General features: G+C 53.5%; 9 protein-coding genes across 9 annotated transcripts; 2 read left to right on the plus strand and 7 right to left on the minus strand.

Moving 5' to 3' along the window:
- Positions 1-47: 47 nt before the first annotated feature.
- On the minus strand, positions 48-1,007 carry MGL_2647 (uncharacterized protein; the record flags this gene model as incomplete). The annotated part of the gene is made up of 1 exon (XM_001730213.1): positions 48-1,007. The coding sequence occupies one exon, from the start codon at positions 1,005-1,007 to the stop codon at positions 48-50; it is 960 nt and encodes a 319-aa protein (XP_001730265.1).
- A 668-nt stretch (positions 1,008-1,675) lies between these two features.
- On the minus strand, positions 1,676-2,382 carry MGL_2648 (uncharacterized protein; the record flags this gene model as incomplete). Its single annotated transcript, XM_001730214.1, has 3 exons — positions 1,676-1,967; positions 2,157-2,279; positions 2,333-2,382. The coding sequence occupies 3 exons, from the start codon at positions 2,380-2,382 to the stop codon at positions 1,676-1,678; spliced, it is 465 nt and encodes a 154-aa protein (XP_001730266.1).
- Positions 2,383-3,250: 868 nt separating this feature from the next.
- MGL_2649 (uncharacterized protein) lies at positions 3,251-6,965 on the plus strand (the record flags this gene model as incomplete). The annotated part of the gene is made up of 3 exons (XM_001730215.1): positions 3,251-3,376; positions 3,418-3,516; positions 3,636-6,965. The coding sequence occupies 3 exons, from the start codon at positions 3,251-3,253 to the stop codon at positions 6,963-6,965; spliced, it is 3,555 nt and encodes a 1,184-aa protein (XP_001730267.1).
- A 205-nt stretch (positions 6,966-7,170) lies between these two features.
- On the minus strand, positions 7,171-7,941 carry MGL_2650 (uncharacterized protein; the record flags this gene model as incomplete). Its single annotated transcript, XM_001730216.1, has 1 exon — positions 7,171-7,941. The coding sequence occupies one exon, from the start codon at positions 7,939-7,941 to the stop codon at positions 7,171-7,173; it is 771 nt and encodes a 256-aa protein (XP_001730268.1).
- A 559-nt stretch (positions 7,942-8,500) lies between these two features.
- On the minus strand, positions 8,501-9,893 carry MGL_2651 (uncharacterized protein; the record flags this gene model as incomplete). The annotated part of the gene is made up of 3 exons (XM_001730217.1): positions 8,501-9,399; positions 9,461-9,723; positions 9,760-9,893. 3 exons carry the CDS (start codon positions 9,891-9,893, stop codon positions 8,501-8,503), a joined length of 1,296 nt encoding a protein of 431 aa, XP_001730269.1.
- Positions 9,894-10,191: 298 nt separating this feature from the next.
- MGL_2652 (uncharacterized protein) lies at positions 10,192-13,995 on the minus strand (the record flags this gene model as incomplete). The annotated part of the gene is made up of 1 exon (XM_001730218.1): positions 10,192-13,995. The coding sequence occupies one exon, from the start codon at positions 13,993-13,995 to the stop codon at positions 10,192-10,194; it is 3,804 nt and encodes a 1,267-aa protein (XP_001730270.1).
- A 478-nt stretch (positions 13,996-14,473) lies between these two features.
- MGL_2653 (uncharacterized protein) lies at positions 14,474-17,181 on the minus strand (the record flags this gene model as incomplete). Its single annotated transcript, XM_001730219.1, has 4 exons — positions 14,474-14,512; positions 14,592-14,819; positions 14,914-16,923; positions 16,990-17,181. The coding sequence occupies 4 exons, from the start codon at positions 17,179-17,181 to the stop codon at positions 14,474-14,476; spliced, it is 2,469 nt and encodes an 822-aa protein (XP_001730271.1).
- A 378-nt stretch (positions 17,182-17,559) lies between these two features.
- Positions 17,560-20,682, plus strand: MGL_2654 (uncharacterized protein; the record flags this gene model as incomplete). Its single annotated transcript, XM_001730220.1, has 1 exon — positions 17,560-20,682. One exon carries the CDS (start codon positions 17,560-17,562, stop codon positions 20,680-20,682), a length of 3,123 nt encoding a protein of 1,040 aa, XP_001730272.1.
- Positions 20,683-20,868: 186 nt separating this feature from the next.
- MGL_2655 (uncharacterized protein) lies at positions 20,869-22,011 on the minus strand (the record flags this gene model as incomplete). Its single annotated transcript, XM_001730221.1, has 1 exon — positions 20,869-22,011. One exon carries the CDS (start codon positions 22,009-22,011, stop codon positions 20,869-20,871), a length of 1,143 nt encoding a protein of 380 aa, XP_001730273.1.
- Between the last annotated feature and the right edge of the window lie 461 nt (positions 22,012-22,472).

The following is a 22,472-nucleotide window of genomic DNA, read 5'->3' on the forward strand; positions in this document are numbered from 1 at the left end:
GTAAGCTTCCGGCACCCGACAGAAACTAGTTTCAAAACCCCGTAATCCTACCCACGATACTCCTGTATTGCGAACCGGAACCCTTCGTACGAGAGCCAGCACAATGCATTGGAGGGCATATGCGTGAAGATTCGTGGTGATAGTCCACGAGCGAATCCACGTAAACCCTCGCGTGCATAAATAGTCTTGAATGCACTGCCCATGGTCGTCACTCTGCGAATCTCCGGATCTGAGCTGCTTCCGCTCGTTTGAAGCATGGTCTTGGCCACATCCAGAGGAGTCGTACAAGCTGCAGCCATTGCACCAGCAAACCCACCTGATACGGCATGCGAGAGAGGCGAGTAAGTACTTGACGGATTCATGAGACTTTGGGCCCATTCATACGCAACAAATTGAATTGCCGTGAATGGAACCGTCATGGTAAGTGTAGTGGGATATGATAGATAGAAAGCACGAAGTCCTTCAGCACGGTACAGCGAGCGAGCACAATGAGCGACGGACCTGTACGAGCTTCCAAAGAGCTGCATCCGCTGTTTGATCACATCAAATGGATTCATGAATGCATCGGAGACAATGGTTGCAGAGGCACCGGCGACAGACGTACTAAGAAACTGGAAGCCAGCTTCATTGCCACCCATGACGTCCTTCATAAATTCGTACGTTCCAAAGTATAGGGCATGAGCCGGTCCTGCACCCAGAACAACTGATGCAACACCTTTCCAAAGTGCACGAAAACCTTCTGCAGAACTGATACGAGAGAATGCGTTCAAGATGCCTGTGTATGATGTGGAAGGTGAGGTTGTCAATACTTGCATGCGGGTCCGTACAAGGTCCACAGGAAACATAACGGAATGCTCAGTGATCCCTGCGAGCGAGCCAGCAAGCATGTTGATATGAATAGGATAGTTTCCCCCCAGACCTTCGTAATCTATCTCGGGTTCCATCGCCTCCTGAATGGGCATGTCAGGTGCGATGTAGATTTGAGCTGTATCGTGCTCCTTATTCATACTGATGAAAAGAGTGGTGTAGGTCGAGGTGTAAGACACAATAGAGCAAGTCTCTAATGGTCTTACGAGTCACGAATTATTCGAATTATGCTTTTCTGTGAATATGCACAGAATCCGTCTGGTGTCGCGCGGCCAAGACGATTCTTACAAAAAATATTACTGGCTCCACGGAGATGGTTGATAAAAAGACGCCGCTCTGCAGCCCTGACTAAAGAAAATCCGAAGAGATCAATTGTCGAGTATAGATTTCTCCAATTGCCAGCGCACACAATCTTCGCACGATGTAGACTGGCGCGGGAGAATAGACTTTGTCATTAGAGACACTGGCAAAGCAAGCAGCTGCACGCTGAATGGATATCAACAGGTCACGAATGACATACATGTAAAAGCCTACTCACTGTCGCGCAAAAAGAACAGATCCACAAACACATATGCCAGAGGAATCGGATATATTCACCCGTATAAAGCAGAAGACTATCAAACGCGCATCCCCTCCAAATAGGGTAAATAGGCAGCTTGAACATACATACAAGCGCAAAGAAAAACAGTATCAAGACGCCGAGTAGCAAGCATTGTTCCAAAATAACATAGCCAGCGCGGCGCCCAGCAAGGGTCCGGCAACATGCGTACAAAACCCTCTTCTTTTTGATTTCGAGTTAACTCGACTTTTACTTCTTCTTGTTCGCCACAGTGCGACCACGACGGCCCGTCGTACGAGTGTGTTGACCACGAGCACGGAGCTCCCAGTAGTGACGAAGACCGCGGTGGGCACGGATCTTCTTCAAACGCTCGAGGTCATCACGCAGCTTGGCCTCAACGTTGTTCGACAAGACTTGCGCATCCTTGCCAGTCGTGAAGTCCTTTTGCCGATTCAAGAACCATGTGGGAATCTTGAATTCCTGTGGCGACTGGAGAATGTTGACAATACGCTCCAACTCATCAGAGTTTAGCTCACCAGCACTGTATCGTGTCAGCACAACTCAACTCTTCAAATGGCATTTCGCAGAGCGCGCGTGCATATGTGCTTTGGAGAGTACCGTTGAAAAGCACATCTCTTTCGGAAAACGACCGGTGACTTGCTCCTTTGACGCCGAGTCTCCGAAGCGCAATCGCCAGCAAGCGTAACGAAACACCCATAAGCATACATACCGCTTGGTCAGATCAATATCGGCCTTCTTGCACACAATGTTGGCATAACGGCGACCCACACCCTTGATTTCAGTCAAGGCGTACTGAATCTTACGCTTGCCATCCACGTTAGTGTTAAGCAAACTAATTGCCAGCGTTAGTACTCTGTTACACCAGCTACATCCGCTCCAACATACCGAAGAATGTGAGCAAAGTTTTGCGAAGGGTCAGGAGGCGCGAGCGACATGGTGAGTTGGAGATGTGTCTAGCCTGCGGGCAGAAGGCGTCGTCACACCGAGGATAGCCTGGCTGGAGTGCGGTCAGTCACAGGTCATGTGATTCACTATAAGTTGTACGAAAATCTCACGTGAGAGAACGGCCATTTTGGCGTGAGGCCGCCAGCGCACGTGAGGTTGGGGCAGCAGCTATAAAAAGTCCGCACCATGCTACTCGTTGTTCGCCATCTTTCTGCATGGACAGACTCTACGGTCACTGAGGTACCTACCGAGACGTAGATTTTTGCTTATCGCAAACTAAACGAACCACACCGTCTGACTCGTTATCTAAACGAATCAGCAATTTTTTCCTTTTCATCAGGTGATTGTGCCGAGGGAGCTTGATCCCGTCGGGATGTTCGTACGGTTGTTGACATGTCGATGCTAGGATTCGAGTGTTCGGAAAGGCTTATCACTTGATTATGTTCTTTCAATAGCAGGTTCGCGTGTAATTGTACTATATAGATTGAGGTAGGGGGGCCCTTTCTGTGCCAGAACTAGTAAGATGTGGAACCATTTGTGAATAAAGGCAGCTTTTACATGAATGGACGATGTAAGGAGTGTCGATCTATTTTCGGGACTAGAATAAGGATTGATTATTCAAAAAATCAGAGGTGTCGATAAGAGATTGGTGGCAAAATATAGGGCTTACGTGCGGTAGACTGACTTGCTGAGCATCTCGTAAGGCCAATGACATAGAGGTGCGCCTCCACAGAACCAGAGTACCGGGCTTCACAGTTGAAGTGTGCATGTGCGAGCCCGAGCAGTTCCATCCGTACGCATCCACAACCACATACCACTTGGTTCTGTAGAGTCCGCGCCCGGTGCTCGTGGTGTAGCATGGCAGTGTCAATTAATAAGGAGCAAGTGGTATCTCATGAGTTTCCCTCTGTCGAGCACCTTCGCGATGATCTTCGCGAACTGTCGGGAATCAATTGCCGTCGTCTGATGGTGGCCAATCGAGGTGTATGTACGCGTTAGCTTCGGGGCAAAGACTTACTCTGCAGGAAATCGCAATTCGTATATTCCGCACGGCTCATGAGCTTGGTTTGCAGACTGTGGCCATCTACAGTTATGAAGACCGCATGTGTGGACATCGCTACAAGGTATGTTCGGCAAAGACGATGGCACCCATGAGAGACGGGCATTGTAGCAGCCAAGCCCAGCTGTGTGTCAGGCGGAGCTTTCTATGCTTCACTTCAATACAGTTCACTAACAGAAATAGGCCGACTTTGCGTATGAAGTGGGCAAGGGCCTTGCGCCGGTGGCAGCGTACCTCGCGATCGACGACATCATTCGTATCGCAAAAGAGAACGAGGTCGATATGATTCATCCAGGATATGGATTTCTCGCGGAGAACCCGGAATTTGCACGGAAAGTGGAAGACGCGGGCATCGCATTCATTGGGCCACGGCCAGAAACCATCGATGCTTTGGGCGACAAGACGAAAGCCCGTGATCTTGCGCGAGCTGCGAATGTGCCGATTGTGCCAGGTACACCAGGCCCGATTTCAAGCTATGAGGCAGCGGAGCCATTCATCAAAGAAGTCGGTTTCCCTGTGATTATCAAGGCTGCCATGGGCGGCGGTGGTCGTGGTATGCGAGTCGTTTGGAGTATGAATGACTTCCAAGCATCATTTGAGCGGGCCGTGTCGGAAGCGCGTTCTGCATTTGGTGACCCGACGGTGTTTATTGAGCGGTTCCTTGACAAGCCGCGCCACATCGAGGTCCAGCTCCTTTCCGATGGCCAGGGCAACTGTATTCATCTGTTCGAGCGCGACTGCTCCGTGCAGCGCCGGCACCAGAAGGTCGTCGAGGTGGCCCCCGCAACCCAGCTTGATGACAGTGTACGACAGGCGATCCTTGAGGATGCCGTCAAGATTGCGCGGACAGCTCAGTACCGCAATGCTGGCACAGCCGAGTTCCTCGTGGACCAGCAAAACCGGCACTACTTCATTGAGATCAACCCACGTCTCCAGGTGGAGCACACGATCACCGAAGAGGTCACGGGCGTGGATATTGTTGGCAGCCAAATTCAAATTGCTAGTGGAGCCACACTCAAGGACCTTGGTCTGTCGCAAGAGAAATTGGCGGTGCGTGGTTGTGCGATCCAGTGCCGTATCACAACGGAGGATCCAGAAGCCGGCTTCCAGCCAGACACAGGCCGGATCCAGGTGTACCGTGCAGCAGGTGGTACCGGTGTGCGACTGGATGCCGGCTCTGGCTTCGTGGGCGCTCAGATCACGCCACACTTCGACTCTCTGCTTGTGAAGGTGACGTGCCGTGCCGCGACGTACGAGATGGCTCGCCGCAAGATGATTCGCGCGCTTGTCGAGTTCCGAATCCGAGGCGTGAAGACCAACATCCCTTACTTGGTGCGTCTGCTTCGCCACCACTACTTCGTCGAGGCACGAACGTGGACGACGATGATCGACGACACGCCGGAGCTTTTCATCTTGTGGCACTCGGCGAATCGTGCGCAGAAGTTGCTGATGTACCTGGCCGATCTGTACGTCAATGGCAGCAGCATCAAGGGCCAGGTCGGTGAGCCTGGTCTATGGAGAGAGGCCCACCGTCCTACCATCTTTAAGGATGGCAAGCCTGTGGACACGAGCAAGCCCATGCTGCAAGGCTGGCGCAACATCATTGTCAACGAAGGTCCTGAAGCCTTCGCAAGGAAGGTGCGGGCCTACAAGGGCACTCTAATCATGGACACGACATGGCGCGACGCACACCAAAGTCTGTTTGCGACGCGACTGCGTACGATTGATATTCTTAACATTGCACGTGAGACATCGCATGCGCTCCACAATGCGTACAGTCTGGAGTGCTGGGGTGGTGCCACATTCGATGTAGCGATGCGCTTCCTGTACGAAGACCCGTGGGAGCGTCTGCGTGCGATGAGGGAACTCGTGCCAAACATTCCCTTCCAGGCTCTGATTCGCGGTGCGAATGCCGTTGGCTACACGTCGTACCCAGACAATGCCATCTACGAGTTTAGCAAGCGTGCCGTGGAGAATGGTCTGGACATTTTCCGTGTCTTTGACTCGCTCAACAATCTGGATTCGCTCAAGCTCGGTATGCACGCTGCCAAGGTTGCTGGTGGTGTGGTTGAGGGCACCATCTGCTATACGGGCGACGTCGCAGACCCATCGCGCCATCCAAAGTACACGCTTGAGTACTATTTGAAGCTTGTCGACGAGCTTGTCGCCACTGGCAACCTGCACGTGTTGGGTATCAAAGACATGGCAGGCCTGCTGAAGCCAGTGGCTGCGCGTCTCTTGGTCGGTGCCATTCGCGCCAAGTACCCGGACTTGCCTATCCATGTACACTCGCACGACACGGCAGGCATTGCCGTCTCCAGCATGCTGGCGTGTGCGGAGGCCGGGGCTGATGTCGTCGACGTTGCAGTCGACAGCATGTCGGGTCTGACGTCGCAGCCGTCGATGGGAGCCGTCGTGAGCTCGCTTGAGCAGATGGAGCTGGGCACCGGCATCTCTCACGAAAACATTCAGCGGCTCAATCTGTACTGGAGTGAGGTGCGCCAGCTTTACCAATGCTTCGAGCAGAATGTGAAGGCCTCAGACTCGTCCGTATTCGACCACGAGATGCCTGGCGGCCAGTACACCAACCTCATGTTCCAATCGCAGCAGCTGGGTCTTGGCTCTCAATGGAGTGAGATTAAGCATGCCTACATGGAGGCAAATATGCTGTGTGGCGACATTGTGAAGGTGACACCATCGTCGAAGGTCGTGGGTGACCTGGCTCAGTTCATGGTAGCTAACAAGCTGTCGGCCAAGGATGTGGAAGCGAAAGCGTCGGAGCTTGACTTCCCTGTGTCAGTGATAGAGTTCTTCCAGGGCTTCCTTGGTACACCGCCTGGTGGCTTCCCTGAGCCTCTGCGCTCGCATATTATCCGGAACAAGGAGCGTATTGATGGCCGTCGAGGAGCGTCACTTCCTCCACTGGACTTCCAGAAGATCAAGGATGATCTTACCGTCAAATACCGTCGTGTGATGTCGGACTGCGATGCCGTCAGTTGGGCCATGTACCCGAAGGTGTTTGAAGAGTTCCAGGACTTTGTCGATGCTCACGGTGACCTCAGCCGCATGCCTACACGCTACTTCCTGGGCAAGCCAAAGGTCGGTGAGGAAATGCATATCCCTATCGAACAAGGCAAAGTTCTTATTGTGAAGCTCTTGGGTCTCGGACCTATGAACGACTCCACAGGTATGCGTGAAGTACTGTTCGAGCTCAACTTCGGTCCTCGCAGCGTGTGCGTGAAAGACCACAGTGCCGATGTCGAAGAGGTGCACCACGACAAGGCTACGTCCGATCCCGGTAGTGTCGGCTCGCCACTGGCTGGTGTGGTTGTTGACGTCAAGGTGAAAGAGGGTGATGCAGTGAAGCGCGGGGATGCGTTGTTCGTCATGAGTGCCATGAAGATGGAGACCATCGTGTCAGCGCCTATCGATGGCAAGGTGTCTCGGCTGGCTGTGAAGCTCAACGACTCCCTGTCACAAAATGACCTGCTTTGTGAGATCAGCAGTACCTAAACTTGTGTAGAGACTTAAAGGTCGTTCCCACCACCAAAAAAGATTGTCACATGAGCGTCCAGCGTCACTGCTTCTGGCAATGGTCTTGGATCGTGTGTGGCGCCAAGAACAAGGAGCATCAGTACACGCATGCGCGTGCGTGCCTGGCTCATTTGAACTTGAATGTGTTTGTATGTACGTTGATCATCTACAAGAATTCATTACATTATAGCACCATCGCACACAGCGCGACGAGAGCAGCACTAAACAAGACACAAGGAATGGTGAAAGACGATGGCAATGTCGAGAATATAGACGTGAGCCTTTGGGCGCGATTCGATGGGTGGACATGCACAACTTTGCCATCTGAGAACGAGGGAACATCCGAGATGCCATCCGCAGACTGTTTCTGCGCTTGATCAAGTTTTCCAACGATAGGTGTGATAAATGTATTGGGCTGGGTATTCGTGGGCACAACACTGTATGACGACGTGGCGCCTGACGTTTCGTATCCATATTGACACTGCCAGCCACTCTTCTTTCCAGTCTTGACACTGCAGTCGACATCAAACAAGCCTGAAAGCGTCTTATCACCCACGACGGCTGTGCGCATGACGTGTGGGATCTTGATTTCTGTGGGACCTTGGTACATATAATTCGTTTTCAGCCCGCCATCCTTACTAGGCCTGCCAGTGATGAGCGCATACACAGACGTATAAGAAATGAACCCCTCGCCGTAATAGTAAACGGATGTTGGATCGTTGGCACTTTCATCCCCTGGTAGAGATGGAATGAAGAGGGAAGTAGGTGAAAGTGTAGATTGCGGCACCGATCGCGCGCCCAGCTTCTTAGTTGTCGTGGGCTTTAACGAAGACACCACGTCCGATGACACCTGTGCACTATATTTCTCGTGATGTTTGACCATCCGAGCATGTTGTCCCATGCCTAATACAGCATTCGCCAGTGCCCAGACAATGGTCAGGAGCAGCCACAGCATCACACGTATATAGCAGCGATACGCGACGTTAGAGAACAGTGAATGGGGCCTTTGTCGACTGAAATGCGTGATCGACGCGAGTCTCGTCCTTTTCTTCCAGCTGCGCTTGGCCTGGTCGACAGTCCAGATGCTAAGGAATAGTGCAAAGCCGTGACAACCAGTGTCAATCCCCCCCCCCCCACCGGCTGATCGACACTAATGTCTTTGTCCTGTCCAAAAGTCTATTCTCATAGATCCCTGGCGCCATATATCTAGGCGGGCCAATGAATCGCTGTCATTCGAGCTAATGGAAAGTAACATCTACTTTGGTCCGCCTTCCAACCGCCCTCTAGCCTCGAGGAGGACCTGGGCTCATCCTCCTCCACTTAATCGAGGGCGCGCATGTGTTGCTGAATCCCCCACCAAGCACAACTCACAGGCGCACAATATACACACACGCTTGCCATACACCCATGGCTCATCCGATATGCTAACGTGGCTCAGGGAGAATGCATGTTCATTCCCGCGAAATTTTTACCTCAACGAGTCAGTCAGCCTTGTAAGTTCTCATTTATATCGTCTATGACTGCTGCGACACAACTTCCTCCAGAGACGCTTGGAAAATCTCGACTGCTTGTGCCAACTCCTCCTCCGACACCGTGAGTGGAGGAATCCAGCGTATCACATCAAATGAGCTTGTGCTCATCAATAGCATGCCACGCTTCAAGCATGCCTGCGACAGCCTAGGCGCAATCGGCTCGGACGAGTTCGATTGGAACTGCACACCTATCATCAACCCCAAGCCCCGAATATCCTCAATGACATGGCCAAAGGGCTGTTGCCGCATGTTTGTTAGGGCTTTCATCAGCTGCTCACTTCGAGCAGCCACATTTTCCAGCACGCGCTCCCTCCTGAATGTCTCAATGGTAGCGCGAGAAGCAGCGCAAGCTACAGCATTGCCCGCATACGTGCCACCCATCGAGCCTGGTGGCATCACATCCATGACAGCCTTGCTAGCAACCAGGCCACTCAAAGGGTATCCATTGGCAAGACCCTTGGCAAATGTCATCATATCCGGTCGCACTCCCGAGTGTTCCACTGCAAACATCTTGCCAGTGCGGCCAAATCCGGACTGGACTTCGTCGGCGACAAGCATGATGCCATGCTTATCACAAATGGACCGCAAACCGTGCAGATATGCCGATGGCGCAGGAACATAGCCACCCTCTCCCAGCACAGGCTCCAGAATAAAAGCAGCTGTGTCACGAGGCGATGTTTCTTGCTTAAGCATAAGCTCAAGACGCTTCAGACAAAAGTCCACAAGCTCGTCAGTCGGTGTGTTCACTGGCTTGAACATGTGAGCGTAATACGGGAAATCCGTCGTGTAGACCCCGGGCATGAAAGGGCTCACCCCCTCACTGTACACGGTCTTGCTACGTGTCATAGAAGCAGTTGCATTCGTGCGACCATGGTATGAGCCTGATTGGGAGCGAAAGAAAATGAGGTGAGTTATCCCGTCGTGCATCTCTTGAAAACGTACCTTGAACGACAATGAGATTAGGTCGACCTGTGACCATACGAGCTACCTTGATGGCAGCCTCAACGGCCTCAGAACCAGAGTTCCAGAGGAAAAACGTATCGAGTGACGGGTGTGGCATGATAGTCAGAAGCTCTTTGACAAGGTCAAGTTGCGCAACACTGTAGCCAATGTTTACCTGGGCATGTGTGATCGTGGCACATTGTTCTTGTGCCGCTTTTGTTACTGCTGGATGGCAATGTCCAAGATTCACCACACCAATACCTCTGGACATAAATCAGCATCATGATACTTCGACGTACGATGTCATGTCAAGAAGCCGCTTGCCCTCATCTGTCATAACAAACGCGCCTCTGCCTGACTTCAGAACATGCTGTGACATGCGACCAATGCCACGGGTAATATGTCTCGCGCCGAATCTTGCAGCCTGGCTCATAGTCTACTACTGCAGGGAGTGTGAGAACAGAAAGGCTGAAGATGCCAGTAGCCCAGGCTGTGAAATCCCACCAGCTGACCGCGGGGCGCCGGTCGGAATTTTAGATTGACGTTGGGCCAATAGCCAAAAAGCACGGGCATCAGTCCCATCCACATATACCGCACGGACCACATACCACTCTCCCTCGTTGCGACATGTCAATTCTTTCAGACTATATAGGCACTAGGCTCTACAATGTTCATCAATGGTGTATTAGGGGAAAGCCAAAGATAGTGAGGTACATATACACAGTGTATCATTACCAAGTTGCGTCACCTTTCAAACCCATTTGCAAGGCGTCCGGCCATGATGATGGAATGCCACCACCACCTTGGTCAGGCACGTACCGGGTGTAGCCAGCGGGAACAACGGGGACATGAGCTTGAAGATGAGTGAAAGGTGGTTGCATACTGTGCATGTGCATCGGAGTCATAGGTGGCGGCTGACTTAGGGTAGTAGGATGAAAGTGAGCTTGTTTCTGAGGTGACGACGTCATAGGGACAGGATACTCGCCGTAGGGCATCTCTTGATTCATGTACATCATTCCACAATCGGGCATGTTTGTAAACGTGCGAGCATACAGATCGTTTGGCGCATTAGAGACAGTAGGCATTCCCATGAGTGGCATTGGCGGCGCCATAGGTGCGTGACGGATCTGCATGGACGGACTGGATCGGAACGCATGCGAAACAGACATCAGAGGGGCCGTTGCAGCTGGATTGCCCGGCGTAGCGAGCAACGAGCGTGACGTAGATGTATCGAAACTATCCGCATCAAGCTTTTCATTTGCGGGACTCGTAGCGAGAGGCGTATGCATGCCATCTCGCATGACAAAAGAGGTCTCGGAAGCCGAGCGTTGCTGCTGCGGCTGTTGTTGCATCTGTTGCTGAGCTTCCGCACCCGAGCGTGTGGGAATAAATTTCGTTGGACGTGCCGTTTTGGGTCGCTTCACCGTCGGAAGTCTAGGCGTGTCTCTAGTATTGGTTGACGACATTACATTCGTGTCACAGGGTGCCAATGGCAGACGCTTCTTTCGGTTGCTGTCCTCCACCATGTCTGACAGAGTAACAGAAGGACTGGGCCGGAACGAGCGGGTCGGGGCCGTGTCCAATCGGCCTCCATGTGCAAGATACATTCCTTGCTGGAATCTGTGTTCATGACCAGGCTGAATAGCCCACCAGCCACCCTTACCAGGCATGGTCAGTTCACGCTCAAGCTTTACGAAACTTTTATTCAGACTTAGATTATGCCGAATACTGTTTTGCCATCCACGGTCGCCGCGCTCATAATACGGGTACACAGAGCTGATCCACAAGTAAATCTCCGCAAGACTGAGACGTCCATCCGACGATGACAGAATTGCTTGGCCAATAAGCCCTGCATACGATACCGACGACGGCTTTGTTCTCGACTTGCCATAACCAGGCGGCAAGCAAAAGTAGCGCGGCTTAGGCTCTTGCTTGAGTGACCCAGAGTCCAGCGCAGCTTGCAATTCTTCGGACACGAGCTTGACGATTCGTCGACCATCAGGCAGGTCCCATTCTGTCTTACTGGGGTCAGATGTTGAGACAGCTTCATAGAACACGTCATTGAATGAAGCTTCCATGGGTGTGCGATCTTTCGCAAATACGTCGTCACTATGCATCGGTGTCATGGACGAAGCAGCGGTAGACGAGCGAGAACTAGCACTCTTCCTCCGAGGAAGTCGTACTCGAGGAAGGCCATGCCGCGTACGCAGTTCAGGAGATGAGGCTGAAGCCTGCGATATATCCGCCACATCATCGGAGCCAGCTTTGGGGGATTCATTATGAGGGAAGGAAGCGTCCGATGCCTCGGACGTCTGTGATGCTTGCACTGTGGCTGTCACTACGGCTCCGATTCCAGCCTGAGACGACCTGGAACGTTCGAGTGGGGCCTTGACAGGGGTGCTTGTTGAGACGATGGCGGGCGATGATCCGGAGGGCTCAGACGATTGTGCCATAGAAGGCACTGCTGAGCTAAAAACATCAGTGGGACGGATCGTGTCTGTACGCCGACGCGGTGAGCGCTCATCCATAGAAGACAGCTGCCTCCATAGAGGGGACAAACTGCTCGCAGCTGGTATGGGAGTCGTGGGACTGGCCCTGCGGGCCAATGGGGAGCGCGAAGCAGGACGAGAATGGCCCTTACTGGCCAAAGGACTCAACACGAGGGCCTTTCTTGTCGGTGAGATCATCATGTCGCGCCCTTGCGGCGAACGACCAGGGAATGACTCGATACACTGCAGGCGCGAGGGAGACGACGCGAAAGGCACACTAAGATCTGGATCATGTGAGGGCAGATGCGACAGCGGTGTCGACGAGAAGGCAAAGTTGCCACGGAGAGTAGCTGTAGACGATGACATCATGGGTTGTGCGGAACTCCATTCACCTGAAACGAATGGAGAGCTTGGTACATTCGACAAGCCTGCATTGGACATGAGACGACCTTGGTGCGTCCAAGGCGTGAGCATATGCGGAGAAAATGCAAGCGTCGAGCGAGAGTATGAGTAGTCAACGCCACCGCCAGGTGAGTATCGCATGGGAGTGATTTGTGTGCCGGGATCGAAACGAGAGAGAGGCGTCAAGGAGACGACGGGCGACATTTCACAAAGAGCGTCTGCCCTGGCGTATCGATGATCATGCGAAGGCGTCTGTAAATGATGGTGCGAGCGACGAAGCGACGACGAAGAGGACGATGAAAGACTTGTATGCCGCGCATGCGACACTCGGGATGCTACAGCTGATGTAGTTGGTGTCGGAGCAATAAGATGCGGCTCAGATGTACACGGTAACTTGGAGGGAGGAGAATCCAATGTCGACACGTCGGCCCAGCTGGACAGACTGGTGTCGGGAGCCGGCTCTACTTCGTGCGATCCTGGCACATTTGATACGCCTGGATTACCGCCACTAGCTTCCGCGATAGCTTCATGTTGTGTACGTTCCCGCTCGCGAGCTTTGGCTTCGCGTCGCATACGACGTGGACTGGTCTTGCTCATCATAATCCGGTCCAACAAACTCATATTCTTCATGCACGCATTCAACTGCTCTGTCGTACCAGATGACGTGCGCGAGAAAGAGCGCTGCCCCCCACTGTGCATAGCATGGGATGAAGTATCATCAGACGTATCAGCTACACTCTGCTGCTCGTCAAACGCATGTGTAGATGAGTCTTCGCTCAAAAGTTCATGAGACGGATCTTGAGGTGCAAGCCACAGCTTTCCAGCAGGATCAACGCGAGCTATGCGGTTTAGAATTTTCACATCCGGACTGCCAGGTGGTGACACACGCGGACCATCTTCGTTCAGAGAAGGTCCAAGCGGCTGGGTGGTCAGTGAGACAGGGGGCTCGTGCTGGTGCTGGTGCTGGTGTGCGTGCTGTTGTGCGTGACTGAACGACGAGCCTGCACGAGCTGGCCTCTGTGGAGAGCCAGTTCTTGATCTGGACGCAGAATCGTCGGAAGATCCAGCGATGGGAACGGGCGCTGTGCCTGATCCCGATATGGAGGCAGAGCCAGAGGGCGACCGAGCACCGCTTTCCTGAAGCATATGCTTTTCAAGCAAGCGACGACGCCGCATTCGACGACGGCGCTTCTCTTCTGCACTACCGACTTCGTCGAGACTCAGTCTGGTGCGGTGCTCATCACTAGTTTGCGTTGTCTGAGTAGGATGCACGACAGCCGTGAAGAAGCTCAGCTGTCCACTTGTGGTACGCAACCATCGAGCGAGTTGCGGTGCCACATCGCGCGCATGCTCATGCTCAATAGAGCCAGAAGCCCTATCATCGGACGTCTCTGACTTGTATGGAGATGCAGGCGGTAATCGCTCGGCTTTCAAAAAAGCTGTCACGCCAGCTCGTGTGCGTTCGTAGTCAGAGCGACTGAGCCTAAGACCCAGCGCCTGCGCCCGAGCGAGAAAATCGTCAGCATTGTCGGAAGACGATGGTGCTTGGCCCGACGAGGTAGGGGCCGTCACGAGCGATGCAGTCCTCCCATTCTGGTCTTCTGCTGGGTGTGAGTCCAAATGATGGTCGCTCACGACCGTCATCGGCGGATGCGAGTGTGTGTGCGCGCGCTAGAGAGAAGAATGGGTGAGTGATATTGAGGTGACGATGAGACGTGTGAAACAAGGACGGCAGCCAACGGGTGGGCAGAGAGAACAAGACACGAAGCCGCTGGCTGTAATGGAATGACCCAAGTTCCCAGAAGCGCACGACCTAATTTGCCTTGAAACTTGACGGCGCGTTCGACAACTGGACTTCGTGCCATTCCACTTTTGCCACTCCACACAAGCGCGTCGTTGTCGCACGCGCCCGACGCTCGGATTGGCCAAACAACACACAAATGGCTACGACGACGCGTGTGACCACGTGACGCATAGCAATGTCTGAGCCTCACGCGCACATTCTTCATGCACGGCGGACTATTGGCAGCTGACACAGCGCAATGACTGCACAAGACCTGACTGGCCCAAGCGCGGCTAGTGCGAGGCGGGTCGTTAGGCACGTAATTTTTTTCGTCGACAGTTAAGCTACATATTGATATACATGACGCGCTTCGGTTCGCTAAAGTCGGTGTGAGGTTAGTGATAAGGACGAAACATTGTAGGACACGATAGGGCTGCGGGTTGGCGATGTAGCATACCTCGATATATTCTGGCGTGTGTGTGCGTGTCAGTATGCAAGCGAATCGGATAAAGGCTTCATGGAGAGAGAGCCGCATGTACGAACCTCGATCTAAAAGTGATTCAATGCGTTTCTTGATCAGCGCGGGCGACGGCTGAAAACGCGGCAGAAGCTGGTGCACGACCTCGTGAACGAGGTCGTTGTGTGCCAGCGTTTTCCGACTTTTCATAATCCGTACAATACAGGCCTGTATATAGAGAAAAGCCAAGACAAATGAGGTGTGAGCAAGACGAAATAATAGAAAAACACGCGCGGACGCGCTGGTGGACAGACACACGCACCTCAACTTGGTTCTTGCGTTCTTCCTCGACTTTAGCGGTGGTTTCCTTGCGCTCTTGAGGCGATTCCACTTTCGCCGCGATCTGAGCGATCTTCACGCGCGCTAGTGGACAAGTAAAGTCTGCATGGAACGAGAACAAGTCAGTTTCATGCACATCGCGACCCTTGGGTTCTTTCTGAAGCACCTTGTACTTCGCACAAGCTAGACTCTGCAATGTGCGCTGTAGGTCGACATCGGGCATTCGTGTAGCTGCACGAATGTCTCGGTATGAAAGAGTATCGCTGTGCTCAAAAAGCAGAAGCACCATGAGCGCGTACGTCGAGACGACCAGCTCATGCGTGCGTGTTTTGAAGCGCACACGCACCTCCGCAGTCCCCAGCGTCGGCTGCCATGTCAAGACGCGGCCACGATGCCTCGTGCCGTAAAATTTTTCAAACGACTCACACGCCTCCAACAAGGCAGGAGGCAGCGTGCATGGCTCTGTTGGTGACGAAATGGGCCAGTACGTCGCTGTAAGTACATGCACGTTCATTTGCAAAGGAAGTTGCCGCTGCTCGCGCTCCTGCGCACGGTGGAAAGCGGCCAGGACCTCCTCACTTAGCTTCATGTCATTCAGCATGCCCTGCAGCTTCTGCACATAGCCATGTCCACACTCGACTTTCAGCTTAGCAATCATGCTGCGCTCAGCGTCATCAGACACGCTGCGGTTGTGCAAAAGACGCCGGGTCAGGTGCATTTTATAGTAGCGCTCAAACACGTCCTTTTCGTGGATGTACCTGAAGATAGTGATGGTTTTATCGAGCATCTGCTCGAGTGTGGTATCATCGGCTGCACGCGTGCCTTTGCGCAGGTGCTCATCGATGAACAACGAGATGTATTCGGGCGCACGCACGTTCATGTTGATAAAGGCGTCCATCGCCTCGTTAATAGCAGCCTCACAGCTCTTGTCGCTGTGGAAACTCGTATGAAGAATGCCATCGAGCCGGTTCTTGGCATCAAGCACTTGATTTACCCACGACAGCGCAACCTCAGCACTTGGTGCGCCATCCTGACCGGCCAGCGTTGTCTCGTTGATCGTCTTGCCTCGGTTCGTCACATACATTCGAAGCACCTTGTTCAACGCATCCAGACCAGGTGGCACGAGACGGAACAAGCGGTACATGCGTTCAATATCGGCACGTGCATCTGCATCCAACAACGACACAAGACCACCGTCTTCCATGTCCAGGATGGCATCTAATTGCTCTGATAACAGATGTCGTTCAACAAGATCCTTCAGAGGCGCAAGAGTCGCGGGGCTGAAACATGCTTCGACCCGCACACGCTCGTCGGCAAAGCGCCGCTCCACAGCCTGCAGATAGTATGTAGCCTGCTGAACGCTCAGGAGCCGTGCAGCTTCTGCCGCATAGTACTGCGACGTCGTTGCAAGGAAGACAGGTTCAAAGTCCTGTGCGTACACGCTAGAATGGGCATCATGCGACAGAGAAAGCAGCATATCGGCAGCGGCCTTCATCGTCCGTCGCTCTACCGTTGCGCCCTCGCGCTCACAGTACACCTGACGAAGCATGGCAACGATCAAGTTCGCACGACATGGCACGCGCGCTGACCGCACGACCGAGTCACGAAATAGCTCAAGACCCAGGTCCCAGATCGGAGCACGATGATGGTTGGGGACATACACGCGATCAACATACTTGAGTACATCGCGAATTTTGCTCATGCACGAGCAATGGTCCTCCCACACGTCGGTGACAGCGCCAAGGAAGCGCTCACCTGCCGGAATAGAGGGCAAGAGCTCGTCAGCTTGGCCAGGAAGCCATGCAAATACGCGTGCTTCCTCTCGTGCCGCATCCTCACGACGCTTTCCTTTGCTCGAGAGCGCTTCAGTCACAGCAACAGCATCTTCGGTAGACAATAGAAATAGCGGCACGAGCCGCTGATCACTCTGGTGTACGAGATGTTCATGTACCTGACGACGTACGCCTCCATAAAGCATGTCACCCTGTTGATTCTGCAAGGCAAAGCAAAAAAAAAAAAAAAAAAGGTGTCAGTGCCGGCGGTGTCACCACATACGTACGAGAATCAAGTTGTATGCATAGCGATAATGTTCCTCATAGCTCAGCTTGGATATGTTGTGGTGTTGAATCTGTGCGATGGCCGATGATAGACGCGACCACATTTCATCCACAGACACGGAAAGGCCATGTGTACGTGGCGCACGGAGTTTGTGGTGACGTGCGCCAACGCGGCGCGGTGCTCCGGACGACATAGCTAAGTGTGCTTTGCTATTAAACGCGCTTGTATCGCCTCCCAACGAATATCGCGATCGCACGAAGCCTGAACACAGGACGGGTTCAGTTGGAATCTCTTTGAAAGTGGCGTTTTTCTCCGCTGGCTCTCTGCCGGCCCTTGTGTCCCCTCCTACTACTAGTTTGCTTGCGTGAGTCGCGCGGTTGGTTATTCGACTGCTAACGAGCGTAAATGCGACCAGGCCACCCCGCCCTCGTCAGCCTGGTGGATCACGTGATACATGGGTGTTGGTCTTGTGGCGATCGCCCAACGCGTTTGAAAGCGTGCGGCGTGTTTGTGTCTGTGCCTGTGTGCCTGTGTGTGGACGTGGAAGTGTGACACATGGGGCTTTGGTAGCATGTTGGGCCTCAGCAGTAAGTTGGATGCAACAGATAAAACAGAGCCATGGGACGTACGACATGCGAGAATCAGTGCTTCCCTACATACCTCCGAACTCATGGCTGCCGTATCGCCCCTAGCCGTGTACACCGCTCGGCACGCGGCATTTGTGCGTGTGTTGTTGTCGCAGCTTCGACATCGTCTTCGCGAAGAATGCCGCATGGGCCATGAACTTGATTGTGCACTTGCCTTGCTATGGAGCACCCCAGGATCACAAACAGCTATATCGCCATCGCCATCACGTGTGCTTTCCATTGAACGTGTTCGAGGCCGTGCTCGTGCGCGTCTAGACGACGTGCTCCGAGCGTCGCTTCATCCAGGCGACTTTTCATCACAATGTACATTACAGCATGGAGCCTCTGGTATGGTAGAGATCGTTCGTTGCCGATTGGATCGAAAACTTTATGTGCTGAAAAGCACACTCAAGGGCGTTGCGCGTCGAGAAGCCTATCGATTTTCGCCCGTCTATGAGAGTCAGCTCCTTGCTGAGGGACACAGCAGTAGCGATGACATCATTTGGACACCGCGGCTGCATGCCGCTTTCCAAAGTGCTCGTTCTCTGCATTTGTTAATGGAGTACTTTCCTGCAGGTGATCTCGACTCACTCCTTCAAGCAGCCGCGCAGGCTGGACCCGGGTATCCAGGCAAGAGCGAGCGTGGTCTCCTGCAAGAAGCTTGGGTTGTGCGCTATGCTGTCGACATGGTCTCTGCGGTGGGCTGGCTTCATTCATTGCACTTCGTCCACAGAGATATTAAGCCGTCCAATTTCCTCTTGGACAAGAGTGGCCGTCTCAAGCTGTGTGATTTTGCCACTTGCGCACCGTACGCCTATTTCCATGAGCTTGGTGAGCGCCGCGTGCTAGCTTATTACACCCAACGACCCGCGGGCACATGCGACTATATCGCACCAGAGATACTGCTTTGCGAGCAGACCCGCATTCAGCGCGAGTGGCCTTCTCCCGCAGACAACAGCGCCTCACCGTCCAGCCGATCCGGAGAATGGCAGCCAGACACCATGATACCCGGTGGCTATGGCCCTGCTGTTGACTGGTGGAGCTTGGGAGTCGTGCTGTATGAAATGTTGTTTGGCACGTTGCCCTTCTGGGCTTCTCAAGCCGCCGATGTGTACGAGCGCATTACGCACCACGAAGACTATTTCTCTATGAGCGAAGATGTGCCTTGTTCACCCGACCTGGCTTCTCTCATACGTGTCTTCATCTGTACCGAAGAGCACCGACTTGGCCGCCGGTGCACCGCCGACGTTCAGGCCCACCGCGTCTTTCATAATGTGGCATGGGACAATGTCACGGAGCTTCCACCTCCGTTTGTACCCGAGTTGCAGCAAGACCCCGACGTGCAAATGAGCATTTTGCATAGTCCTGCAGGTGTTGGATGGGATTCGCTTACGATGGATACACCTCCCAGCTTTTCTGCTATGTTCCAGGGTCCTCTGGACCAATTCCCCGCTTTTGATTCGCTTGAAGGCCAATCGATCGATGCTTCTTGGGGCGCCGATCTGCATATTCCTTCGCCAATGCCACCAACGCCACCAACACCCTCTCAACTACCGACGTCGTCATCCCCAGTTCCGCTGGCTTCGCCGTCTGAGGGTGTCCCAGGTCCTCCGCCCTCGCCATTGAGCATGTCAGCCTGCACAGACATCGATACCCACTTTTGTGCATTTAGCTTTGTACCCAACCCTGACGCATTCCATGCACCTTCGCCAAAACCCGTGGCATCACCACCAGCAGCATCGACCCCCTTCGGCAAATCCAAGCCTACACCATTAACCCCTGCGATTGCCTTGTCGCCTGATGCCTCATCGTCCCTGCAGCGAACCGCGTTGGAGCGCGCATACCTAACGCGACAAGACATGCATACGCCATTCCGACCTGCCAATGAGCAAGCATCGATGCTAGCGGCACCCCCGCATTCCCCGTACCCTTTTCCACCTCCGCCGCGCATGAAGCAAACACCGCGTACACCAGCGGCCGTAATGGCAGACACGATGGGCGCCGATTCTCGTCATTCGGGCGGAAGTACATGGAAACGAAATGTCTCGGAGCGACAGGCATGGTCCGAACTTATGCGCGCTGTTGAGCGCAGTGCACGTAAGCCCAGCATGCAAAGACCCACGTCACTGCGGCATGTATTTGACGAGGAATCGCCCACATCGATCCCATCACCACTGGCGCCTCCGGTCGCTTTGTCGTCCCCCTCACCTGCACCTCCTTCTTCCTCCTCCTCATCATCCCACCTTGGACCGAACCAGACGTCTGCATCCGCCGGCATAGCCCTTGGTCCTGCACTAGGTGCAAACGCTGGGCCGGGACCTCTACATCGACCGCCGCCATTCTCATCACCAGATTCAAATGCATCGTCCTCAGACTCAAGCCCCTCCTCTCAAATCCTTCGAAGTCACTCATCACTGATGGAAGCACGGCGTGCGTCGTGTGATGATACCCGTGGCGATCTGCGCCACAAGCGCAGCACGCGACAGCTTCTCCTCGACGCTCAAGTCACCTCGACGCCGACACGTGCAGCTCGCAGCATGTCGCTTATGCCAGTGGGGTCCATGAATGAGGCATCGCCACCCCGAGGACACACTCTACGAACACTTCGTGGGAGCGCGTCTGTGCGGGACTTCCGCACGGAGTACATGCGCTTGGAAGAAGACAACTATGTCCTTCCTACACCATCAGCACCGGCGAAAGAATCTGTTGCTGCTCCGACACGCACGTCCATGGACAGTCATCGTATGCTTTCAGAATACCGACGTGCACCACGCACTCTGCGAAACGAGTCGGAAGACGCGTTCGGACGTCGCACATGTCTTTCGAAACGGCCCCCGATAACTCGACGAATGCAATCGACCCTAGGCTTGAGTGGATTGTATCGACAAGGGCGGCAGGGGATGGCAAGTGTTCCCGAAAGCAGCACAGCACCGCCGCCTCCATGGTCGACAATGCGTGATACATTCCAACGATTACACAACGAACAATCTCATATCGAAAAGCATGTATCAGGCTTGGAGAAGGACCTGGGCAACTTGCGTAATCGTGTAGATAAAATGTCGCTATAGAATGCTCGCAATAAGATGAAATGGAGAAGAGAGAAAGATGGAATCTATGGGATCGAACGTCAAACAAATTGGTGAGGTTTGATCAAGAGTCAACAAGCATAGGGCAAGATAATCAAATCAAAATAACCGGAACTTTCCCTGCCCATGCTCCTTTTGCATAACGATGGGGTATCGCGTAAAGACATGTCATACCATTCGCTCACAAGCGCGCCATGACGGTGGGGGAGGCGTAAGTCGTGATATTTCTGGTACATCATCGGCACCATGATCCATGGCGCGCGCCGCAGGACTGTAAGGTATACGAGGACGGCGAGGTGCCTCCTCCAACGCCGAGGTGTGGAGGCTGGGAACCGAGTATGGAGAAGTGTAGTTCATGACATTGAAGCGCGAATGACGCCATTCCAAAAGCGTTTGCTCCGTGTGCTCCAGAAGCTCATTGATTCGCGTTCTTTCCATGTAAAGCTCATCACGGAGACGTTCCAGCTCTTTGAAGCGCGAACCGAACGAGACCCGTGGTGCATACGTCATTGGCGGGAACGGCCGGGCCGAATGGGTGGACAGAGGGACCTCGTGCGATGGGGCATACGGCCATTCCACTGCCTCATCACTAGAGCGCGGCGGCGACATGCTCGGAGCACGCGGCCATCGTGACGAGCCCACTTCCATGAGCACCATGGCCGCCTCTCGTTCGCGCTCAGGACGTACAGGCGCCTCGGCATCTGAACACTTGGCATGAGACATGGGCTTGCTGTTCTGCAATGACGCCTGCTTCTGTTGTTGAGCCTGAAGCTGGTTCGAAGACGAGCCTGAGCCCATGAGTCGCTTTCGGCGCTTAATGACTGTTTTGCGCATGCCGATGGGTCGGTGAGTTCCGTGGAGTTTATGATACAGCCCACAAGCATTGCAAATGTTATTTCCATCCTCATCTCGGCGCCAGAGTGGTGTTGTCGTGGTTTGGCAATTCGTGCATCGCAAAGCCTCAATAGGTCCCGACTTGGCATCGGCCAAGGTCTTACTGGACGTGGACGACGGCGTCGGCAAGGACGAGTCCGTATATGAGGAAGATGTTGGTGCTTCCACAACTTCAGCCTTCACGTTGTTGTATGTGGGGCATCCGGAGCACTCAGATGATCCACCCGTTCCATTGCACAGACCATGGCCTGGGCATGAGCCAGCCACGGGATCATCGATGGTACAAGCTGTTGCTGACGTATTTGCGCTAGCATCGGAAAGCGGCACATTTGTCGAAGCCGATCGCATTGAGGGCGCGGCTTCCACAGATGTAGATGTATTTGCGCCAGTAGGGTCGGATAGGCGCGGCTTTTTCATTTGATGATGCCATAGTGGTCTGGCCACTTGGCTCGAAGAACGCTGGATTGGAACGCCCGCGGATAGTAAAGGGGGGAGTTCTTTGCTTTCATGTGTATGGTGAAGATCATATCTGGCGACGTCTGCTGTAGAGTTGGATTCTAGAACATGCCTGTCAAGGCCAGAAACGGCCATGGTGTCTGCACGTAAACAACTGCTTTATTCAACAACAGCAAGAAAAGACAGTGTGACCATAAAAGGTACACAGAAAAACAGACAGAAATGACACAAGTTACAGTAGAGACACAATGCAGGGAAATGAAAGGTTGATATCTTCTTACGTCCGCATAAATACGCACCCGATCACGAAGCGGTACAGTCGAACGTGTTGGGCAAAGTGCGCTGATGGATCGCGTGCACGGGCAGATCCAAAGGCACCGGGAATAATAATGATGGAAGAGACGAAGACTAGTCACCTGTTG

The sequence above is a fragment of the Malassezia globosa genome, assembly GCF_000181695.2.
Source record: "Malassezia globosa CBS 7966 chromosome Unknown mgl_sf_6.1, whole genome shotgun sequence".
In the NCBI taxonomy this organism is placed as follows: Eukaryota; Fungi; Basidiomycota; class Malasseziomycetes; order Malasseziales; family Malasseziaceae; genus Malassezia; species Malassezia globosa.